Source organism: Erinaceus europaeus, chromosome 8 (assembly GCF_950295315.1).
Source record: "Erinaceus europaeus chromosome 8, mEriEur2.1, whole genome shotgun sequence".
Taxonomy (NCBI): Eukaryota; Metazoa; Chordata; class Mammalia; order Eulipotyphla; family Erinaceidae; genus Erinaceus; species Erinaceus europaeus.
Window position 1 is genome coordinate 2,376,392 of NC_080169.1, and position 23,209 is coordinate 2,399,600.

At 41.4% G+C, this 23,209-nt stretch overlaps 1 protein-coding gene across 4 annotated transcripts in view; it reads right to left on the minus strand.

Annotated features, from left to right (window-relative positions):
- The window catches only part of NT5C3A (5'-nucleotidase, cytosolic IIIA), a 64,027-nt gene that overhangs the window by 21,374 nt on the left and 19,444 nt on the right, over window positions 1-23,209 (minus strand). Inside the window, exons 1-2 of one of the 4 annotated variants that reach the window (XM_007531005.3) lie at window positions 11,562-11,696; window positions 3,905-3,956 (exon numbers count right to left, since the gene is read on the minus strand). The exons of 1 other annotated variant lie outside the window; for it this stretch is intronic. In XM_007531005.3, coding sequence (XP_007531067.1) covers window positions 3,905-3,940 — 36 coding nt within the window. In that variant the 5' untranslated portion in view covers window positions 3,941-3,956; window positions 11,562-11,696. Of the gene's footprint in view, window positions 1-3,904; window positions 3,957-11,561; window positions 11,705-23,209 lie in introns of those variants that run through there. 2 more of the 4 variants (XM_060195831.1, XM_016191661.2) reach the window with 2 other exon arrangements.

Consider the following 23,209-nt stretch of genomic DNA (forward strand, 5'->3'; position numbering starts at 1 on the left):
CGATGACTCTTTAGTCACTATCAGGCCACCCCATCACCTGGGGCCCAAGTCAGGGAGCCCTGAGATTCCCACACAGACATGATGGGCCTAGACCTCTAACAGATCCCTCTCTCCACCATCACTGCTCATCTCCATCAGGAACAATATAATAGACCCCTTTGTGGGCCCCTATAGGACCTCGCCCTCAATGTGGACCAACAATGGTAGGGAATGTTCCATTTTCTGAAGGGAGGTTGGACAACGTACTCTACCTACTACCCGAGGAAGATGGGCCCTGAAATTAGTGCAGCCTGGAATGTTCCTAGACGTGACCACAGAGTGTGAGCTCAGACCTACAGGGATGCAGAGGCCACACAGGCTCCTGTGCTCAATATGGCCCCAGATCAAATCAGTGGGGTTTACAGTCAACAATATTTATATATTTTCCTCATATTTGGGAGTTGCTCTCTTCCCTGATCCAGCTTTCTAGTCCTTTTTCCAACTATTATACCGTCTTCCCATGCAATAACCTGGGTCCACTTGCATATCAGATGTCAGGCTCAGGCAAAAATTAGTAAAGTCATGGGCCCCTTGGAATATACCTAAAATAGACCTCCTAGCTTTTTCCAAAATGGGAGACCCCAAATCTTCATCTGCAATATCTTTGCCTTTGGGTTCATGATTAGTCAACAATTTGTCCTGTTTTATATATGAACTCTCTTTCAGTCACCTGGATCCAGATGATTCTATGTTGCCAACCGAACTTTTCTGGGCAGACAACCCCACCAATGTGTCCTGGAGCTCCGCTTCCCTAGAGCCCTGCCCCAATAGGGAAAGAGAGAGACAGGCTGGGAGTATGGATCCACCTGTCAGGACCCATGTTCAGCGGGGAAGCAATTACAGAAGCCAGACCTTCCACCTTCTGCCTCCCACAATGATCCTGGGTCCATGCTCCCAGAGGGATAAAGAACAGGAAAGCTATCAGGGGAGGGGAGGGGATACGGAGCTCTAGGTGTGGGCACTGTGTGGAAATGTATCCCTCTTAGCCTATGGTCTTGTCAATATTTCCATTTTATAAATAAAAATTTTAAAAAGATATTTAAGTATATTATCTCTTGGCTTGTTTTTCTTCATTAGTCTTTTTGAGGTTCACTATATTGCTGACTTTCTTTTTTTTAAATTTATTTTATTTTAATATTTTATTTTATTTATTTATTCCCTTTTGTTGCCCTTGTTGTTTTTTTATTGTTGTAGTCGTTGTTGTTGGAGAGAAATGGAGAGAGATGGGGAAGACAGAGAGGAGGAGAGAAAGATAGACACCTGCAGACCTGCTTCACCGCCTGTGAAGCGACTCCCCTGCAGGTGGGGAGCCGGGGTTCGAACCGGGATCCTTATGGTGGTCCTTGTGCTTTGCGCCACCTGCGCTTAACCCACTGCGCTACAGCCCGACTCCCGCTGACTTTCAAAAGAGACACATTAGAGGGTTCTGCAGCCCAGAGAGCAACAAAATAACTATGTATTTGTCTAGCACCTGCATTCTATTCTGATTAAAAAAAAAAACAACTCAACTGAGCAAACAGTCCAGACTTTGAAAAATATACATAGTATAAGTACATGGTCAATATCAATGAATCAGGGGGCCGGGTGGTGGTGCTCACACACCATAGTGAGTAAGGACCTGGGTTCAAGCCCCTGGTCCTCACCACCTGCAGGTGTCTGTGTCTCTGTTCCTCTCTGTCTCCCACTTCTCTCCCGATTTCTGCCTGTCTCTGTTAAATAATTAAATTTTTTTTAAAAAAAGTGGTCCAGGTGGTGGCACAGTGGATAAAACATTAGACTCTAAAGCTTGAGGTCCTGAGTTCAATCCCTGGCAGCACATTTACCAGAGTGATGTCTGGTTCTTTCTCTCTGTGTGCCTATCTTTCTCATAAATAAATAAAACCTTAAAAAGAAGAGAAAATCCCTTCACAATGAAATACCTTATCAAATCATACCTTTGTAAACTTTATTTATTTATTTGCCTCCAGGGTTATCACTGAGGCTCAGTGCCTCTACTATAAACCCACCATTCCATTCCTGGCAGCCATTTTCCCTTTTATTTTCTTTCCATTTTTATTTGATAAGACAGAGAGAAATTGAGAGGAGAAGGGTGATCGAGAGGAGGGAAGAAAAACACCTGCAGACATGCTTCACAGCTCATGACGCATCCCCCCTGCAGGTGGGGACCAGGGGCTCGAACTCGGGTCCTTGCGCATGGTGATATGTGCACTTAACCAGGTGCACCATTACCTGTCCCTCTCCCCCTCCTTTGTAAACTTTAAATATCTTAATATTTTATCAATAATTCTTTGGTAAAGCTGGTGGGAAAACATGAATAAAAACAACGCAAGATGAGCGATTTTATATCCATGACTTAAAGGTGAGAGGCTTGCCCTCAGTCAAGGACACTATAATGCCTAAGGACTGAGTTGAGAGGTCAGGAGACAGTTCACGCCGTAAAGCCCGCATCTTACTGTGCAAAGGAACTGGGACTGAGCCAGCTCATCCCTGGGGCACTGTGGGTAGTGGCACAGCCCCTCAGCCTGAGGAGTAGTCTTGGGGAGTCTCTCTCTCTCCCCCTTATCTTGCTCCCTCCCTCTCTCTCCCTGAAGCAAAAAGAATGAAAAAAGTCAGCCTGAAAAAAAAGGGTTAGGGTTAGTAGAATGTGAGCTCAGACTGACAGGGGTGCAGAGGTCACACAGCCTCCTGTGCTAAATATGGACAGACATGGGTCCTAGGTCAGATCGATGGGGTTTACAGTTAATGGTATTTATATATTTTTCCCATATTTGGGAGCTTCTCTCTGCCCTGGTCCAGCGTTCTAGTCCTAGGCTCAACTCTGACACCATCTCCCCAGGCAATACTCCTAGCCCACCTGCATGTCAGCTGTAGGGCTCAGGCAAAAATCAGTAAAGTCAGAAGACCCTTGGAATATACATACCTACAACAGACTTCCTAATTCCTTCCAACATGAAGACCCCAAATTTCATCTGCTATATTTTTACCTTTAGGCTCCTGACTATTAAACACTTTGTTCTGCTTTATATCTTAATGATCTTTCAGCCACCAAGTTGCAGATGCTATCATGATGCCAACCTGACTTCCCTGTACAAGACGACCTCACCAGTGTGTCCTGGAACCTCCCCTCCCCAGAGCCCTGCCCCACTAGGGACAGACAGAGACAGACAGGGGGTGTGGATCCACCTGCCAACACCCATGTTCAGGCGAGAAGCAATGACAGAAGCCAGAACTCCCACCTTCTGCTCCCCATAATGATCCTGGGTCCAGACTCCCAGAGGGATAAAGAACAGGAAAGCTTCCAATGGAGGGGATGGGACCCAACTCTGGTGGTGGGAGCTGTGTGGAATTGTACCCCTCTTATCCCACAATCTTGTCAAATCATTATTAAATCACTAATTTAAAAAAATGGCAAAAAAAAGATATGAAGCCAGTTCTTTTGAGACAGACTCCAAAATCTATATATGTAGTTTCTGTCTCATGCTAAAGTCTACAATGCAATGAACTCTACTGTGTATAAGGAATGTTTGAAGATCTAAGTACTTGTCATTTTAATCCAGAGCCCAAAGGTTAAATATTTTATGCTGCACAATTTGTGGAATTGCAAAACAACGATTTAGCATAAAATAAAAGGGTAATGATTTCATATGGTGGGAAATACTGCAATGCACATTACATGTCAAGTTAAAAGAAACAGAGGTAAAAATGAAACTGAATTCAAACAAATATTGAGGGTCTACTGTGTGTCGGGCATTGTGAAGAAAGATAAAGTTGAAGACGTGTAGTTAATTATCTGCTTAGAGACAGAGATAAAGGAGGTAACGGTGCATGATTAATAAATGGAGCTGGAAGTATTCAAAATACCCACCATTTTCACATGCATAGCACACTCCTGAGTAGCCATTTCTTGGTTATCCAATCTTCAGGATTTTCCGAGGCGATGCCACAGAAAAAGAGAGAGAAGGGTGGGGGAGACAGCACAGTGGTTATGCAAACAGACTGTCATGCCTGAGGCTCCTAAATCCCAGGTTCAATCCCCCACACCACCATAAACCAGAGCTGAGCAGTGCTCTGGTGTCTCTCTCTCTCTCTCTCTCTCTCTCTCTCTCTCTCTCTCTCTCTCAAAAAAAAAAGTAAATAAATTTTTTTAAAAATCGAGCGCGAGAGAAAATGTACACATGACACACATACAGGGTGACATACACTGCAGGCTCCTCTTGTGCACGAACACCCTATGGTGGCACTTTTGGGTTTTAAATATCAGGTTAATAGAAGGCGTCTCTGGGGGCTGGCTAGGTAGCTCACATAGATATTTTCAGCTTTGCCGTGTGTGTGTGTGTGTGTGTGTGTGTGTGTGTGTGTGTGTGTGTGTGTGTGTGTGTGTGTGTGTGACTGAGTTTGAGCCTCACCTCACCTCACTCAAAGAAGCTTTACTGCTATAGTTTCTTTCCCTCACATTCTACTTCTGTGTGAAAAAAAAAAAAAATCAGTGCCAAGTGGTGACGCTACAGAGATGATAAAAAAAGCATCTTTTTCTTTCCTAAAAAGTTCAGCAAGGGGCCGGGCGACGGCACACCTGGCTGATACACACACTGCAGGGTGCAAGGACCAGGATTCCAGCCCCCAGTCCCTGCCTGTGGGGGCAAACTGTGAGTGGTGAAGCCAGTCTATAGGTGTCTCTCTCCCTCTCTATCACTCCTTTCGCTCTTAACTTCTGACTGTCTCTATACAATAAATCAATAAAGATTATAATAATTTTTTTAAGTTTAGCAAAACTTTTTTACTCTTATAAAAATACTGAGTTAAAAATTTTGTATGCAGCTCTCCTGTAAGACTTTATGTGGTTAATAAGATCTGAGTAAAGTGGGGGCCTGGGGAGACAGCATAATGGTTATGCAAAGAGACTTTCATGCTTGAGGCTCCAAGGTCTCAGGTTCAATCCCCAGCACCATCATAAACCAGAGCTGAGCAGTGTTCTGGTCTCTCTCCCTTCTCTCGGTATCTCTTATTTAAAAAGAGAGAGCGAGTGTGTGTGTTAAGTGGGGGCTGGAGGTGGAGCATCCTGTTGAGCACACGCTGTTACCATGTGCAAGGACCCAGGTTCAGGCCCCCGGTCCCCACCTGTGGGGAGGAAGCTTCACGAGTAGTGAAGTAGTGCTGCAGGTCTTTTTCTCCTCTCTTCCTTCTCCCTCTCAATTTCTCTCTGTCTCTATCCAATAAAATAAAAATAAATAAAAGCATTTAAAAAAAAAAAAGAGTTGAAGCTGTGGCAGGCTTGCCTGCTGCTGACATCTGGGTGAGATCAGCCAGAAAGAGCAGGATAAAGACGGGATGATCCCACTCATGGACAGAAGCGGAGGAATCAGAACAGAAGGGAAACGCAAAGCAGAACCTGGACTGGGTTTGGTGTCCTGCACCAAAGGAAAGGGCTCTGGGGCTGACAGGGAGTCTTCAGGTCCTGGGACGTGACGGTGGAGGAGAACTAGAGGGGTTGGTTTGTTATGTGGAAAGCTGAGTGTGACACATGGACCGGCTACTGTGTTTTACTGTCGACTGTGAACCATTAATCCCCCCAATAAAGGAAAAAAAAAGTTGAATGAAGAGTATTTCCAAATGGTAGATACTTGTGATTTTTTTTTTCGTTCTTTTTTTTCCCCTTTTGCCTCCAGGGTTATAGCTGGGGCTCGGCCTGCACAATGAACCCTGAACCCACTGCTCCTGGTAGCCCAATTTTTCCATTTTTATTGAGAGAAGAGGGAAAGACAGAGAAGGAGAGAGACAGAACCTGCAGACCTGATTCACTGCTTGTGAATTGACCCCCTGCAGATGGAGAGCCAGGGGCTCGAACTGGGATCCTTGTGTGGGCCCTTATGCTTAACCTGGTGCACCACAGCCCGGCCCCAATACTGGCAATTTTTTTTTAAAAAAAGATTTATTTATTTATTTGAAAGGGAGAAAGAGACAGAGAAAGAACCAGACATCACTCTGGTACATGTGCTGCCAGGGATCAAACTCAGGACCTCATGCTTGAGAGTCCAATGCTTTATCCACTGGGCCACGCCACCTCCTGGACCACAGTAATTTGAAATTTTCAGATATGAAAAACAGGATTTGTATGAGTATTCACTTGTGTTTATAAGCACTCTATAGATCTCATATAATACTTGATTAATGGGAGCTACCTACTGGGGTGTGTGTGTGTGTGTGTGTGTGTGTAGGGGTGTTGAGCCTGGGACTTTGGAGCCTCAGGCACAGAAGTCTTTTGCATGACTGGAGAAATGACTCAACTGGCAGAGCGCTGGGCTCATATGCCTGAAGTTCCCGGTTCAGTCCCCAGTACTGCATGTCCCAGACTGTGTTCCGCTTTCCTTCTCTTTCTTTCACACGAGAGACCGGCTCTCGTATGCAATCAACCAATAAAAAACAGTCTGCATAATCACTATGCTGTCTGTCTCACTCCCATGTAAAATTAATAAAAATAATTTCAATCTTCAGAAACAAGTTGAAACTAAAGCATACAATATTAAAAAGTACGATTTTCCTGTGATGCTTCCTGTCTGAGAAGAGATCTAGGTTTCTCAGAAGCAGTAGTCAGAACTATTTCATTAGCTTGAAAAAGAGGGAGAAGGGTGTGGGAAAGCACAGCGTATTCCACGAAAATATTACACACTCTGTAAAACATGAAAGACGCAAATGGCTTATGTGACTTTGACAAAACTATTACAATTTCCAATGGAGAGAATAGGGACAAAGGACTCTAGTGGTGGGAACAGTGCAGAATTATATCCCTGTTATCTCGTAATTTTGTAAATCAATATTAACTCATTATTAATATATATGTGTAGATATATATATATAATCAGTCTTCCTAGAACTTATTCACAAGATAGTGATGAATTAGAGATTTCTCTAAAAGAGACTTACATTAATGAATATTAAATCATTAATAAAGAGAGGCATTAAGGAAAGACCTTTTCATCTCTGAATCCATCTTTACTTAGGTTCCTGACTAAAAACAAAAAAACAAAGTGGGTGAGTAGATAGCATAGTGGTTATGCAAAAAAACTCTGATGCCTGAGGCTCAAGTCCCAGGTTCAATCCCACCCCAAAAAAAAAAAAAAAAAAAAAACAAACACAAATGGAAAGGCAGGGGTATATAGCATAATGGTTATGTAAAGACACTCTCATGCCTGAGGCTCCAAAGTCCCAGGTTCAGTCTCCTGCACCACCATGAGCCAGAGCTGAGCAGGGCTCTGGTTTAAAAAAAAAAAAAAAAAAAGTAAGAAAGAAAGTCCAAAGGGAAAGAAAATAGTTAAGAATGCATTTTATACGTGAGAATCTTTTCAAAAATCTTTTTTGCTACATAGTCAGGCTGTCCAATTCTTCCCCACCATTGGTCTCTTCTACATATGGCTTTTCTGAATATTTTAAAATATTTTTTGAATAATTTAAAAGCATATTCCTAAAGCCAGTGTTGTAGTAGGTAAGGGAGCTGTCCCCTTTCTCAGGATCTCTTCAAGTGTTATTTCAGTAAACAGAAATGAAAATGCAGAATGACCAGAGATCTAGTAGTAGTCGATTTCTGAATATTATGTTCAGAGTGACGACCCAAATTGCATTTGAAGAGCCACCAATACTCACTGTATTGGCGACCAGGAATTAGCCTTGTCTGTGGGCCACCTTGTAAAAACTTACTGCAGTTTTGGGGCCAGGCGGTGGTGCACCTGGTTAAGTGCACATATTACAGTGCTCAAGAACCCAGGTTCAAGCCTCTGGTCCCCAGCTAGAGGGGGGAAAGCTTCACGAGTGGTGAAGCAGGGCTGCAGGGGTCTCCCTGTCTCTCTCCCTTTCTACCTCCCCTCCTAATTGCTCTATCTCTATTCATTTTTTTTTTTAAAAGTTGCCGCAGTTTTAATATAAAAACCAACCAGAGGTCTCTATCATTATAAAAGTCTAAGGACTAGGGTATAAATGTCAGCATTCTGGCATGAATTGAAGGGAGACATAAAAAATTAGGGCAGGGTATTTTTAAACAAATAGGCCTGTAAACCTATATCTGGCTTGTTTTGCCAACAGTCATCTGCTACAGATGCTTCCAGAGAATAGTAGTTGGAAAGAACGCATGGAGTGCGGGAGACGCGTTCAAAAATAGAAAGCACTACCCTTGAACTGCGGACGCTGCTCCAAGTAAGTTTTGCAGCTTCAAGTCTTTCAAATATTTAAATGTGGACACTGGGAAATAACTTTTCCTCTTTGAAAATATAGCATATTTGTTGCTGACTTTAGTGAGACAGGGATACAGAGAGAAAGATGCATAGAAAGACAGACAGACCAGAGCACTCTTAGCTGACTTACGGTGATGCTAGGAGCTGAACCTGGGACTGTGAAGCCTCAAACATGAACGTCTTTTTGTGTAACCATTATGCTACTCGGGGAATAATTACTTTGTGTGCTTCCAGTGCTACGTTAAGGTCTCTACTCAGCAAGTATTCACTGAAAGGGCCATGTGGGACAAGACCAACGGCTGACCCAAGTATCAGCTTGTGAGCTCAACAAGCCTGTCGCTGAGTCTGTGTGAGCCTAGTGTCTCGTTCTGGGATGCCTGGCTTTACTACAGACATATAGCTAACAAGTCAGCAGCTGAAAATGTCTATGTCTGCAAGCTCTGAAGCTGCTGCCTGCAAACCAAGAACTTTAAGAAGGGAGGCTGGTCAGCCTGCGCTGCCCCTGGAGGAAGACGGGTCCTGACATGAGAGCAGCCTGGAATGTTCCAGCTGTGACCATGGACTGCGAACTCTGACTGACAGGGACTCAGAGGCCACATGGGCTCCTGTGCTAAATATGAATAGATGTGGGCCCTGGGTCAGATCGATGTGGTAAAGAGTTAATTTATTTATAGATTTTCTTCAAGTTTGGGAACTACTCTATGCCCTAATCCAGCTTATTCAATCAGCCCGATTCTCACCTCTGACACCATCTCCCCAGTCAATTATTATTAGTTCACCTCCATTTCAGTTATCAGGGTCAGGCAAAAATTACTAGAGTAATGGACATACCTAAAACAGACTTGCTGGCTTCTTTCCACCCTAAAGTCCCTACTTTCATTTGTTCTATTCCTCCTTTTTGGCTCCTTTATTAAACACTTTGTCCTGCTTTATATCTTACTGCCTTTCAGACACCAAATTGCGGAAGCTACTATGACTTCCCTGGGCAGACGACCTCACCAATGTGTCCGGGAACCTCCCCTCCCCAGAGCCCTGCCCCACTAGGGACAGACAGATACAGGCTGGGGGTGTGGATCCACCTGTCAACACCCATGTCCAGAGGAGAAGCAATGACAGAAGCCAGAACTCCACCTTCTGCTCCCCCCCCCCAAATTTTTGGTCCATCCTCCCAGAGGGAAAGAAATGTTAGGGGAAGATGACCAGAGGGCTCTGAACACCAATTTCATCAGGACCGTAAGAAAGAAGAGAAATAGAAGAGCACTTGGAAGTAGTAACAGGTGTAGGTGTGACTAGGAAAAGAAGAGAAGGCAGGACTGTAGAAAAAAATGGGCAAAGATATATAGGTATAGATATATAAATAATAGTCAACCCATATCTGCAACCTTGGGAGAACTACTGCAGTTTCCAATGGAGGGAATAGGGACACAGAGCTCTGGGGGTGGTGGGAACAGTGTGGAGTTACACGCCTCTTATCTTTGGATTTCATAATCAGTACTAAGCCACTAATAAAAGAAAGGCCCTCTTAACTCTTTCTTACAGACTGAAAAAAAAAAAAAAAACACTGAACTCACTTCCACTATTAGTTTTAACAGTCAACGCTTCTACTCTGGTTTGGACATTTGCAAAAACAAAGTACACATCAAAGGTAATGAAATTTTGAATGATACAATGTACACCATCGACTCAAGATAAGACTTGTGTCACTGCAGTGTAGACAGGTTATTAGGAATAATACTCATGTCCCAGAGGGACAGAGAATGGGAAAGCTATCGGGGGAGGGGGTGGGATATGGAGATTGGGCGGTGGGAATTGTGTGGAGTTGTACCCCTCCTACCCTATGGTTTTGTTAATTAATCCTTTCTTAAATAAAAAAAAAAGAATAAAACAAACAAACAAAATCAATCAAATACAAAAAAAGAAAATAAATAAATAAATAATAAAAATAAAAAAATAAAAAAAAGGAATAATACTCATGGAATTTTTTTCTATTAGCTGTATGCAGAAGACACATATTAATAAAATATGGACAAGGTATCAGCAACAGTAGGATGTCCATGATGAATCCATTTTTAATACACTTTTCCAGCAAACTAAGCTTGGGTGTTTCCAAAGGGAATTTTCATGGAAAAAAATCAGAGTTCACCACTTCTTTTGCATTATCAATTTGGGGGTATTTAAATAGCTCCCTGGTTATACTATAAAGCAACAATGAAACAATACAAACTAGAAAGTGAAACCTTCTTGATACTGGCATAAAACAAAGTGAAACCTAACAGCAAAAGGTGGGGGGGGGGGAGAAAGACTGAAAGAAACAGATTTCAAAGGCTAGTTGTTTTAAAACCAGCCTTTCATACCATTGTTTCTTAAATATCAATAGTAAAACTTGACTTCTCAGTCAGACTTTTATGACTATGTATGGAAAAATACAACCTCAGAGCTGAGAATCCACCCACCCTATCTGTCCTCAGTCCCTCTGCTCCCACAGCAGTTGTCAAGATGAGAGGACCTAGCCACATACAGATTAATGACCGGCACGGGTTCCCTTACAGTACTCTCAACTTGCCTGTCCTTGAATTTGGCCCACAACACAGGACAGCACAGGTGGTAAGAGTCAGGGGCTCAGGGCTTTGATGTAGATTACCAATAAAAACACAGTGATCTGCTTTAAGAAATGGTCTTTTGCACTATCTCATTTTGCTTATTTTTAAAAAAAAAACTATAAAAAATAAATTCAATTATTTAAGTCTAACTTGACCATTCTAGACTTCTGGGTAACAAATACTTTCGGATATTCATTTTCAATACACAGATTATTTTGAGCAGAGACAACAGTGCAACTTTTCTCTATGATATCCTACATAAAGCTCACAGGTACAAAATAAAACAACCATCTTTATTACAAGGCATAATAAACAGCTCCTGATCTCAGGAACACAAAGCATGTAGCTACCAGCAAACTGAATCATATACGATTGAATGAATAACAAACTGAATTTTATAGTGGATTTTTCCCCCTCTTGGAAAGGTGTTCAAAGTACTTTCCTTTTTAAGATCACTCGTCAAAGAACAAACTTTGAAAATTGAATTCTATAGAGTGCCACTTCTGATATCTACAGCACTGCTACAAAGTCTTACACGCCAACTATGCCAGCTATGAAGAAGGTTTACATTATACTGGATGATTCTTCTATTTGCCAAACATGCATCTTTTAAAATATCTAAAGTTCAACAACTAAACAACAACTGATAAAAAATAAGCAAGAGAAAAATCATTTGTTTACATGCACCGTACACACTTACCCTGAAGGTAACCTGACCAGCTACACCAGTGAGAAGAAATTTCTTCCTGTTTGAGAGGCACTAATATAGCACAAGGTACAACTGAGGGCGGTCCCAAAGGCCTGGGCTAAGCTTCATGCAAAACAGCCTTGTGACACAGCGCTGCACAGTGCTTCGTTATGCTCTTGGGTGACAGGCTTGCAAGCTCTGGGCTTGTCACCAGTCTGCAGAACCGTGATGCAGTGAAACAAAGCTACAGTCAGGAGAACATAAATCACTACTAAGAAAGCACTGGCCACTTGCTCTGAAAAGTTTGAGACCTTGGTCTCAACACTTAGAAATTCTCCCTCAGTGCTTCGTGTTTGCTGTGGTTACTGTCAGTGTACTTGTGATATATGCACTTTGCTGTACGGATATCGCATTTCAATACAAAATTTAAAAAGATGACGTGGAGAGATGGGGCAGGCATATCTGACAATTTTAGACACATCAGCTCGTTCAAGCCTCTTGGAAGACATGCTGCACATAAGTGTGATCCACAGAATACTAACAGTCGGTGACTGAGAGGTTTCGAATGACTTTTGCTTTTCTTCATATTTTATCAATACAAAGAAAAAAAGTTTCTTTCTGCCCAGAAATACAGTCAAACTGTTGTGAAGAAAGAAAAAAAAAAAAAAGAATTTGCTTTGTTTTTAACGTGTGTTTTTAAAATAGAACCAGGCTTGTTTTCAACCGGAATGGTGTTGGCTAGCAATGTCCTAACACTGTGTCAGGGCCTGGAAGATAAGTTATGCTACAAACTCTGCCTTGCCTTATCACTAGGAACACGGCTAAGTTGCTCCGTGTGAGTAAACTTTTATCAGTCTTTTTTCCTGCCACGCTCAAGAGAAATCAGACCTACACATTTCAGTAGTCAGAGGCCATAAAGCATGAAGAACAATACGAAGTTTAAAAATCACTTTAAAAAGTCACTACCAAATTATTCAAGTTTGGTGTCTACCAATGTTAAATTTGTAGTACTCCTATCTTGTTCAAATAAGATGAGAAAAGTCATACCAAAACATTCCCTTAGGAAGAAAATCCTTTCTATTCTAGGGAGGGTGGTCCACAGGCAGCTATGTCACCCATTTTAAAATGTTTTTGTGTTATGTATGAGTGTGATGACTTAGCTGTCTTAAAATATACTAATATTGTTAACAAGCTGAGAAATTTTAAAATGAGGGCTGGGGAGACAGCATAATGGTTCTGCAAAAGACTTTCATGCCTGAGGCTCTAAGGTCTCAGGTTCAGTCCCCAGCCCCACTTATAGTGCTTATAGCTTATAGCAGCTGAACAGCTCTGGTCTTTCCCCTCTATCTCTCTCATTAAAATAAAATAAACTATCTTAAAAAAAAAAAAAGAAATTTTGGGGCTGGGTGGTGGCGCACCTGGTGGAGTGCATGTATTACAATGCGCAAGGACCCGGGTTTGAGCCCCTGGCCCCCACCTGCAGGGGGAAAGCTTTGTGAGTGGTGAAGCAGGGCTGCAGGTGTCTCTCTGTCTCTCTCCCTCTCTACCACCCCCTCTCCCTCTCTTCTTGATTTCTGGCTGCCTCTATCCAATAAATAAAGATAATAATAAATAAAAAAATTAAAAAAAAAACAAATTTTAAAATGTTACTTTGGAAAATTGTTCAAGATAAATGTTCCACATCATCAAAGAATGCCAGAATTCCACAACCTATCTGCAGGACTTTTCAGAAATACTACTAAAATATTTAGACATGTATAACCCCTTTGATAGCAGTTTTGGCCGTGTAATAGTGTATCTTAAGGAAATAAGGCAATGTGCAAATATTCAGTTGCAAGGATGTATACTTTTGGGTGAGGGAGATAGCACAATGGTTATGTAAACAGACTCTCAAGCCTGAGGCTCTGAGGTCCCAGGTTCAGTCTCCCCCACACCACCATAAACCAGAGCTGAGCTGTGCTCTGAGTGTGTTTGTGGGGTGGTGGCATGGGGGAGAATGTACACTTCAGTGCTGTTTCATAACACTCGGGAACCATAAACATCTCCAAATGCCCAATATCTAAATATTCATAATGCAGATGACATAAATAAAAAAGTAATTGATTTGGCTGTAGTAGCAGGTGTAGATGTAACTGGCAAAGAAAGAGAAGATAGGACCATAGGAAAAGAGATGGGTAAAGATATACAGATGCACACAGAGAGTCGTAGAAAGAAGTTACCCAACTACCGCTGCAGTTTCCAGTGGAGGGAATGGGGACACAGAACTCTGGTGTGGGACAGTGTAGAATGATACCCGTTACCTTGTCATTTTGTAAATCAATATTAAATCACTCATAAAAAAATAAAAAGACTAATTGATACATACAATATAAATTTATACAGTATTCAAAAATGACTACTACAAAAAATAAAATTTGGGCCTAGACTTGACTTTTGGTTACCATCATCACCTCAATTAAATAAAAAAATTAAAAACATTTTTATTTAATTATTGGATAAAGACAAAAAGACACTGAGAGGGGAGAGAGCAGGAGACAGAGAGACACTTGCAGACCTGCTCCACCACTCATGAAGCTTCCCTCCTGCAGGTGGGGACCAGGGGCTTGAACCCAGGTCCTTAAGCACTGTAAGGTGTGTGCTCTACAAGGTAGTGTTTCTTACGGGATATATTCCTCCAGGAAAGACAAACACCTTTCTTTTTATAAATTTTTTTAAAATCATCTTTATTTATTGGATTGAAACAACCAGAAATAGAGAGGGAAGGAGTGATAGAGAGGGAGAGAAAGAGAGACACGTTTAGCACTGCTTCACCAGTCGCAACACTTTCCCCCTGCAGGTAGGGACTGAGGACTCGAACCTGGGTCCTTGTGCATTGTAACATGTGCATTCAACCAGGTGCACCACCACCCAGCCCCAGAGAAACACCTTACAAAAACTTTCTGACCATATGTATCAGTATCCTAAAGGTATACAATGGTATACACACATTCTAATTCAATCTGTATATCCTTGAGAGAAAGTAATACTTGCCCATTTATTAAAGAAGGTACAGTCTGAAGAAGTCAAGTCATTCATATGACTTACATATGCAAGAGCCAGAACACGCTTCTTTCTTTTCTTACTACATTATGCTATTTCTAGGCAATAAAATACAGATAATACTGACATGAAAGGGCTAGAGATGTCTACAATAAGTGTTTTGAAACTGTGCCACAGGTAGGCGGGGGTAGAGAGCTTAATGGAGAGACTCTCATGCCTGAGGCTCCAAAGTCCCAGGTTCAATCCCCTGCACCACCATAAACCTGAGCTGAGCAGGGCTCTGGGAAAGAGGAAGGAAGGAAGGAAGGAAGGAAGGAAGGAAGGAAGGAAGGAAGGAAGGAAGGAAGGGAAGAAGGGAAGGGAGGGAAACTGTGCCACAGAAGAGATAAGGAGTGTTCCAGGAGGTGGCTCAGTGGATAAAGCATTAGATTCTAAAGCGTGAGGTCCTGAGTTCAATCCCTGGCAGCACATGTACCACGGTGATGTCTGGTTCATTCTCTCTCTGTTTCTATCTTTCTTATAAATAAATAAAAACCTTAAAAAAAAAAAAAAGGTAAGGACACAAGTAAATCACAGAATGAAAAAAACCGTATTTTGTTTCTAAGGGCTCTACGACACTTTTTTGTTTGTTTTTTAAAGGATCAAGGGCTTAGAAGCAAGGAGTCATAAAGTCAGGCTGTTTGTCAGCACAGTGGACTTTCACCTCTACACATCAAGACTGGGTTCTATTGCCTTGGAGTTTCGTCACTCTTTGTCATAGAAACAAACCACTCATATCACTCCTAAAGCAAAAGGTTTTCTATTATCTTTTATTTATTAGACAAATATATCTCCACCTGGAGACAGAGACAAAGAGAGACACCTACAGCACTGCTTCATCACTCATAAACTGTTCCCCTGCAGGTGGGAACCGGGGGGCTCGAACCTGGGTAACACTGTGTGCTTGAACTCCACTGTAACATGTGCGCTCAGCCAGGTGTGCCAACACCTGGCCCCTTCCTAATGCAAATTCAGACCTGAAATTGATATGTTAAGAGCACAGAATTTCACATACGAGTTAAAATCTTTGGAAGATGTTTTCCCCCTCTTAGCGTATGAGAACTGGATGTCTTTAGCATAGGTAAAGGATATAAACCATCGAAAAGCTTCTCAATTTTTTTTTTTAGATAATGAAAAAATAGCCCAAGGAAAAACAAATCTATTAATTAGAAACGTATGAACCCATCAGCTCCCATGAACCCACAGTTTGTAAAAGAAATCAGTTTGTAATCCCACATCAAGCCTGCAGCAGGTATACTACTCAATAAATGAACCTAAAAACTAACTGCCAGTTCATAGCTGAGAATAATGTAAGCACCATTGCTCATGGAATGTATTTTTAAGCTTCAACCTGAAGTTGACACCCAAGGAAGGGATCCCAAACAAAACAGTAGAGCCATACTACAGGCAAGCCCGTAGGAAGTGAGTTGCAATACTCTACGGAACTCTTGCAAAACTTATTCTTGCTGATTGCTATGTGATGCAAACAGAAAGATGAAATTTTCAAACATGCAAATTACTACTCTAGGCATCTGACATCTCTTAAAACTTCTCTGGAGAAGGCAATAACCAACTAACTTCTATGCTATGGTTTTTTGTTTTTTTTTAAAAAAAAATAATTATTCCGTTTTTTTTTTTTTTTTTTTTTTTTTTTTTAAAGATTTTGCCTGTTTCTGAGAAAGATAGGAGAGAGAAAGAACCAGACATCACTCTGGCACATGTGCTGCCTGGATCGAACTCGGGACCTCATGCTTGAGAGTCCAAAGCTTTACCACTGTCCCACCTCCCGGACCACTATGTTACGGTTTTTAAAACAGGATTGAAACTAGGTGTTGCCAAAGAAATCTTATTTCATTTCTTTCTTTCTTTCTTTCTTTCTTTCTTTCTTTCTTTCTTTCTTTCTTTCTTTCTTTCTTTCTTTCCTTCCTTCCTTCCTTCCTTCCTTCCTTCCTTCCTTCCTTCCTTTTGTTGCCCTTGTTGTTTTATTGTTGTAGTTATTATTGATGTTGTTGTTGTTAGTGTTGTTGCTGGATAGGACAGAAAGAAATGGAGAGAGGAAGGGAAGACAGAGAGGGGGAGAGAAAGACAGACACCTGCAAACCTGCTTCACTGCCTGTGAAGCGACTCCCCTGCAGGTGGGGAGCCGGGGCTCGAACCAGGATCCTTATGCCGGTGCTTGCGCTTAGCACCACCTGCACTTAACCCGCTGCACTACCACCCGACTCCCTTTATTTCATTTCTTAAAAAACTAGATTGACCACCTTCAATTTCAGAAACTCAAAGTTCTTGAAGAGAGCCTGTCCTCTTATTCGAGAGGAACTTAAAACTCCAGAATTTATGATTTTTTTTTGAAGTTCCTCTAGTGGAAGTGACTTCTCTATTATAATAGTTAACTATTATTATGCTGGAAACTGACATATGGCATATAAGACAGTACCATCAACGGAATCTTTTCCTGTTTCCCTTTGGAAAGCACTATGTCCTAATAGTTTAAGGTGCCTAACACTGAATTTGTTGTTTCTCTTTTATTATAGCTGTATCTCTTATGTGTGGAACTGAACAAGATTAAAGAGAAAAAAACTTCCTTTGTTTTCATGTTGGATTCCTTCCACATCACACAGTTGGTATTATGTCTGGTGAAAAGAAACAGTGTTGTGTGGGGCTGCTATTTTGGTAAGGGTTACATTAAAATCAACAAAGGTCCTGCTATATAAGTCTTTATTATTATTTTATCTTATACTCAATACATTTAAATGGGGAGGACACACACTCAATTTACCAGTTCTGCTTTCTGCTATGTAAAGTAATCTAAAAAACAAAAAAAAAACAGGGGCTGGGGACATCCAATAAAGTGCACATGTCAGAATGCTCAAGGCCTGGTTTCTTCACGAGTGGTGAAGCAGGGCTGCAGGCGTCTCTTTCTCTCTGTGTGTATCTCTACCTCCCACTTCCCTCTCAATTTCTCTGTCACCATCCGAAACAAACAAATGACTTAGTAAATAAATAGAAAAGATCCTAGGGAGATGAGAAACGGTGTCCATGCGTCAACAACCAGGAATCCTCCCAGTAAAATGATAACAGAAGTAAAATAAAAAATAGAAAATGATGGGGCAAGAGTAGACAGCATAATGGTTCTGCAAAGAGTCTCTCATGCCTGAGGCTCCAAAGTCCCAGGTTCAATCCCCTGCACCACCATAAGCCAGAGCTGAGCAGGGCTCTGGGAAAACAAAACAAAAAAATGAAAACATTTATTTTGAAAAGCGATTCAAGTTCACAGACCAACAACTTGTAGCAAAGATTTACTTTAAATTACATGGAGCATCAGAAGATGGTTGAGTTTTAAGGCTTTAAAAATAGAAAACAGAAAGTTCACCCCATTCAAAATTTCCTTGATTATAACTTAATTATAGTATGGAAAACCTCTTAAATTCACCTTACCAAAAAAACTTGGCAACATATTACATCCAACAGTGGCATTTATGTTCATCCAAATAAAGCTTACCAAAATACATTCATCATAGAATGGACTTCAAAAGGCTTTATGGCCACGTTTTTTTCTCAATTTTTTTTTTTTTTGCTTTTCAAAAAATATTTATTTATTATTTATTCCCTTTTGTTGCCCTTGTTGTTTCTTTTTATTATCGTAGTGACTATTATTGTCGTCATCGTTGGATAGGACAGAGAGAAATGGAGAGAGGAAGGGAAGAGAGGAGGAGAGAAAGACAGACGCCTGCAGACCTGCTTTACCATCTGTGAAGCGACTCCCCTGTAAGTGGGGAGCTGGGGGCTCGAACCGGGATCCTTACCTGGTCCTTGTGCTTTGCGCCACGTGCACTTAACCTGCTACTCTACCGTCCGACTCCCTTTTTCTCATACTTTTAAAGAACAGGTAATTCCATTTTTAGCTAGACTGTTTAAGACATAGTAAACTATCCTATCCTATTTGTGAAACTATGAAATATTAAAACAAAAGTCTATCAAAAATAGCACAAAAAGAGAAAACATGCCAGGCTTCACAGATGGATATATAGATACAAAAGTCAAACAGTAAGTCAATAACAAACTAAATTCAATAGTACAATTACCATTAATGCAAATGAATCAAATGCATTCCAAGACTCAAGTTAACAGTCATCACAGCGGAATGAGATCACAAAGTGATTGGTATTTTCTAAACTTATCTTATACCCAGAAGATATAATAACCTTTTAAGAGGCATATACCCCACAATATACACTTCTACTATATCTTTCGAAGAAATAAATAAGGTACAAGTTAAATATATTTATGAAAATAAAATGAAAGTGACCTGTTGCGACAGTAACATGCCTTACTGTTCTGTTTTTTATTAGCCTCGTTCTAGGACTGGGTGGCTCAACAACTGAGTAAGATACACAAAGTATTTAAATAACACGTAATAATTTCCTCCTATCTGGCTATGAATGGAGTCATGATGCTAACATGCTGAGTCAAACACAGTAAAGCCACCTACGGAATTAACATGTTTTCATGAAAAGTCACTGAGGATGTGAAAAGAAGGGCCAACTTCACACTGCTCAAAAATGGAAATTAAAAAAAGAAAAAAAAAAACTTGGATGAATATATTTTCTATCTTTTTCTCTTAATGCCACCAGGGTTGTCACCAGCTCAGTGATGGCGCTATAAATCCACAGCTCCCAGTGGCCATTTCTTTCCATTTTTGTTTCTTTCTACCTTATCTGACAGGATTAAGAGAAACTGAGAGGGGAGGGAAGATGGGGGGGGGGGAAGAGAGAGACACAGAGAGAAAGAGACTTAACAAAAATAAAAAGTAAAATAAAAAGGCACCTGAAGACGCGCCTCACTGCTCATGAAGCACCCCACCCCATAGATGGGCCCCCAGAGCAATTTTTTCTAATATGTTCTTAAAAAAATTTTTTTCCCTGATCCTCTAAGTTATTTTTCTTAATTTGCAAGGGCTCTGTGTTTTAGCCTGTTGGGGGTAGATAACATAATGGTTATGCAGAGACTCTCATGCCTGAGGCTCCAAAGTCACAGGCTCAATCCCCCCTCAAACCCCCCCCCCCCATAATCCAGAGCTGAACAGTGCTCTCTGGTGATTCTCTCTCTCTCTCAAAAATAAAATATTTTAAGAAATAAAAATAAAATTATTTTAACCATAAGAATATGTTAGAGGGAGTCAGGCGGTAGCGCAGCGGGTTAAGTACACGTGGCACCAAGCGCAAGGACTGGCATAAGGATCCCAGTTCGAGCCCCCAGTTACCCACCTGCAGGAGAGTCACTTCACAGGCGGTGAAGCAGGTCTGCAGGTGTCTGTCTGTCTCTCCTCCTCTCTGTCTTCCCCTCCTCTCTCCACGTCTCTCTGTCCTATCCAACAACGACGACATCAGCAACAACAATAATAATACAACATTTTGCTGTATAGGCTATGCAGGAGTGCTTACATAAAGAGCGAATATGCACGTGGCACTAGACCTCTGGGCAGAGGATATTCAGACCGGGAATAAGCCTAAGTAACAGTATGGAAGACTTGGAGCTAAGATACCCTGTATTTAGGAGTGGTTCTCTTGAAAGCAATCTCTCATTTCAGATGTTTAAAGCACCCACATAATACATTCCTTTCTTTAGCAATTTAAACTGTAACTAAGGCAGTAAAAAGAAAAAGAAAAAAAGAAAAAAAAAAAGAACTTCTGGATTGAGATCGAATTTCCTTTGTTTGTCTGGAAATCAAATTTAGTATTGTTTGGGTAGAGACAGGATATTTTTAAAATAGAGAAAGCTGTAGATAAAAACACATCCATGCGGTAGTGCAGCGGGTTAAGCGCACGCGGCGCAAAGCGCAGGGACCGGTGTAAGGACCCTGGTTCGAGGCCCCGGCTCCCCACCTGCAGGGGAATCGCTTCACGGGCGGTGAAGCAGGTCTGCAGGTGTCTATCTTTCTCTCCTCCTCTCTGTCTTCCCCTCCTCTCTCCATTTCTCTCTGTCCTATCCAACAACAACATCAATAACAGTTACAACAATAAAGCAACAAAAGGGAATAAATATTTTAAAAAATCTAAAAAAAACCCCATTATCAATAAAAGATTATGAAGTGAAAAAAATACACAAAAAAGAGTTACTTGCATTTATTCACTGCTGTTTCATAATTATACCTATATCTTGGTTTGGTTATGAAAGAAATATGACCCATTCAAAAATGAAAACAAAATATATACTGCTATTTAAGGTAAAATTATTTTCATTATCATCACTTAGCAAATATATATTTCTATTTAGCAATATTACTGGCTTACACTGTGCAGGTGGTCTGTGTAAAAAATAATATACATATTGCATATGATAAATTTAGAAGTTCTGATTGGAACAGTTAGACATCTATAGTAATGTACTACCTGTTTTTGTAAGTACTAAAATACTCCATCATAAGGTACTGAAATAGTCAATTTGTGAAGAAGCCCGCTCTGTGTGTTCTTTAGGCTTACAACGTACTAAATAGTTTTGTATAAGGATCCAAAGTGGTCTCAGAATATGCATGTCCTTTATATTTCTTATATTTGTAACTTTGCATGTACTTTTTTGTTGTATAAAAATTTATCAATGGTGATCCGGGAGGTGGTGCAGTGGATAAAGCATCCGACTCTCAAGTATGAAGTCCTGAGTTCAATCCCCGGCAGCACATGTACCAGAGTGATGTCTGTTTCTTTCTCTCTATCCTCCTATCTTTCTCATTCATAAATAAATAAAATTTAAAAATGTATCAATGTTTAATATCTGACTGAAATTAAAAGGGAGTCAGGCTGAAAAAAAAGTAATATTGAAAAACAGATCTATGCATGAGCAGAGCTGAGTGGTGGCATACCCAGTAGAGTGCATGCACTGCCACGCACCAGCACAGAAGTTCAAGGCCCTGGGGCTCTCCCCACATGGGAGAAGTTTCCAGAACATTAGAGGAGTGTCTCAGGAGTTTCTCCTTCAGTCCTTCCTCCTTCACCCTCCACCTCATCTGTCACCCTTTATCAAAACAGAAAGAAAAAATGAAAAGGCACTGGGAATGGTGGAGTCATGGTGCAGACACTGAGCCCCAGTGGTAACTCTAGCAGAAAAGAAAGAAAGGAAGGGGGAGTCGGGCGGTGGCGCAGCGGGTTAAGCGCAGGGGGCGCAAAGCGCAAGGACCGGCGTAAGGATCCCGGTTCGAGCCCCAGCTCCCCACCTGCAGGGGAGTCGCTTCACAGGCGGTGAGGCAAGTCTGCAGGTGTCTGTCTTTCTCTCCCCCTCCTCTCTCCATTTCTCTCTGTCCTACCTAACAATTACAATATCAATAACTACAACAACAACAACAAAAAAAACAAAAAGACAAAAAAAAAAAAGGAAGGAAGGAAGGATGGATGGATGGGTGGATGGATGGAAAGAAAGGGGCTGGGAAGCGGTGCATCTGGTTGAGCACATAAGTTATAATGTGCAAGGACAACGGTTTGAGCCCCCAGTCCCCACCTGCAGGGGGAAAGCTTCACGTGTGGTGAAGCAGTGTTTCAGGTGTCTCTCTGTCTCTTTATCATCCCCTTCCCCCTCGATTTATGGTTGTCTCTATCCAATAAATAAATAAAGACAAAAAAAAAATTTAAAAAAAAAGAAATTTACAACGTTATGTTACTTACTAGCCACTTTCTAAGCAAATCAATAGACAATTATGACCACAATTACCTCTTGAAATGTATTTTAAGAATCAGGTAGGTAAATACCAGATGTATTTGACCAGATGCAGATAACCAAAATTTGTAGTTTCCTTTTTTTGGTGAAAGGGTAACAGGACAGTACCAAACTAACCAAATGGGATTAATTACTGTCTAGTTCTATTCCCAATGTATGCCACTCCCTTTTTCTCCCAGAGTTAAGCTTAAGCAGGTTTCTACTTTGCAACATTTCACTGTGCTATAATGCTTAGCTTCTCAAACCTTCCCTTCCCTTGATCAAAACTGACCCAGTGCTTCATTGCCTTAGAGCCTCTTAGGACAGATGCGGTCTTGACACACACTCCATGGGGGAAATAATATGATGCTGAGGATTGTATTCTGAACCCAGACCCTGAGCGGGCCCTTTGAGGTAAGAGAAATGAGTGAGCCGTGTGCCCTGACAAGGCTTGAGGGGAGATAAAAGGAGGGCAGGGAAGACCTTACAGGAATCCACATCATGTCAAAGACATGACTATTTACTTCCACCTACGTACAAGCAGGAACTTGCCAAACAAATGAAGCAACCCTTCCATCAACTGCTAAATAACTTTGTAATTGCAGTTACAGAAGCCAGAACTCCCACCTTCTGCTCCCCATAAAGAATTTGGGTCCATACTCCCAGTGGGGGAGAAATGACAGGGGGAAGATGCCCAGAGGGCTCTGAGCTCCAACTCCATCAAGACCCAGAGAGAAGAGGAAAAAGGGAGGGACATGTGGATGGAGTAACAGGGGTAGGTGTGACTTAGAAAGAGAAGAGAGGCCAGGTGGTGGCACACCTGGTTTAGCACACACCTTACAGAGAACAAGGACCCAGTTCAAGCTCCCAGCCCCCACCTGCAGGGGGAAAGCTTC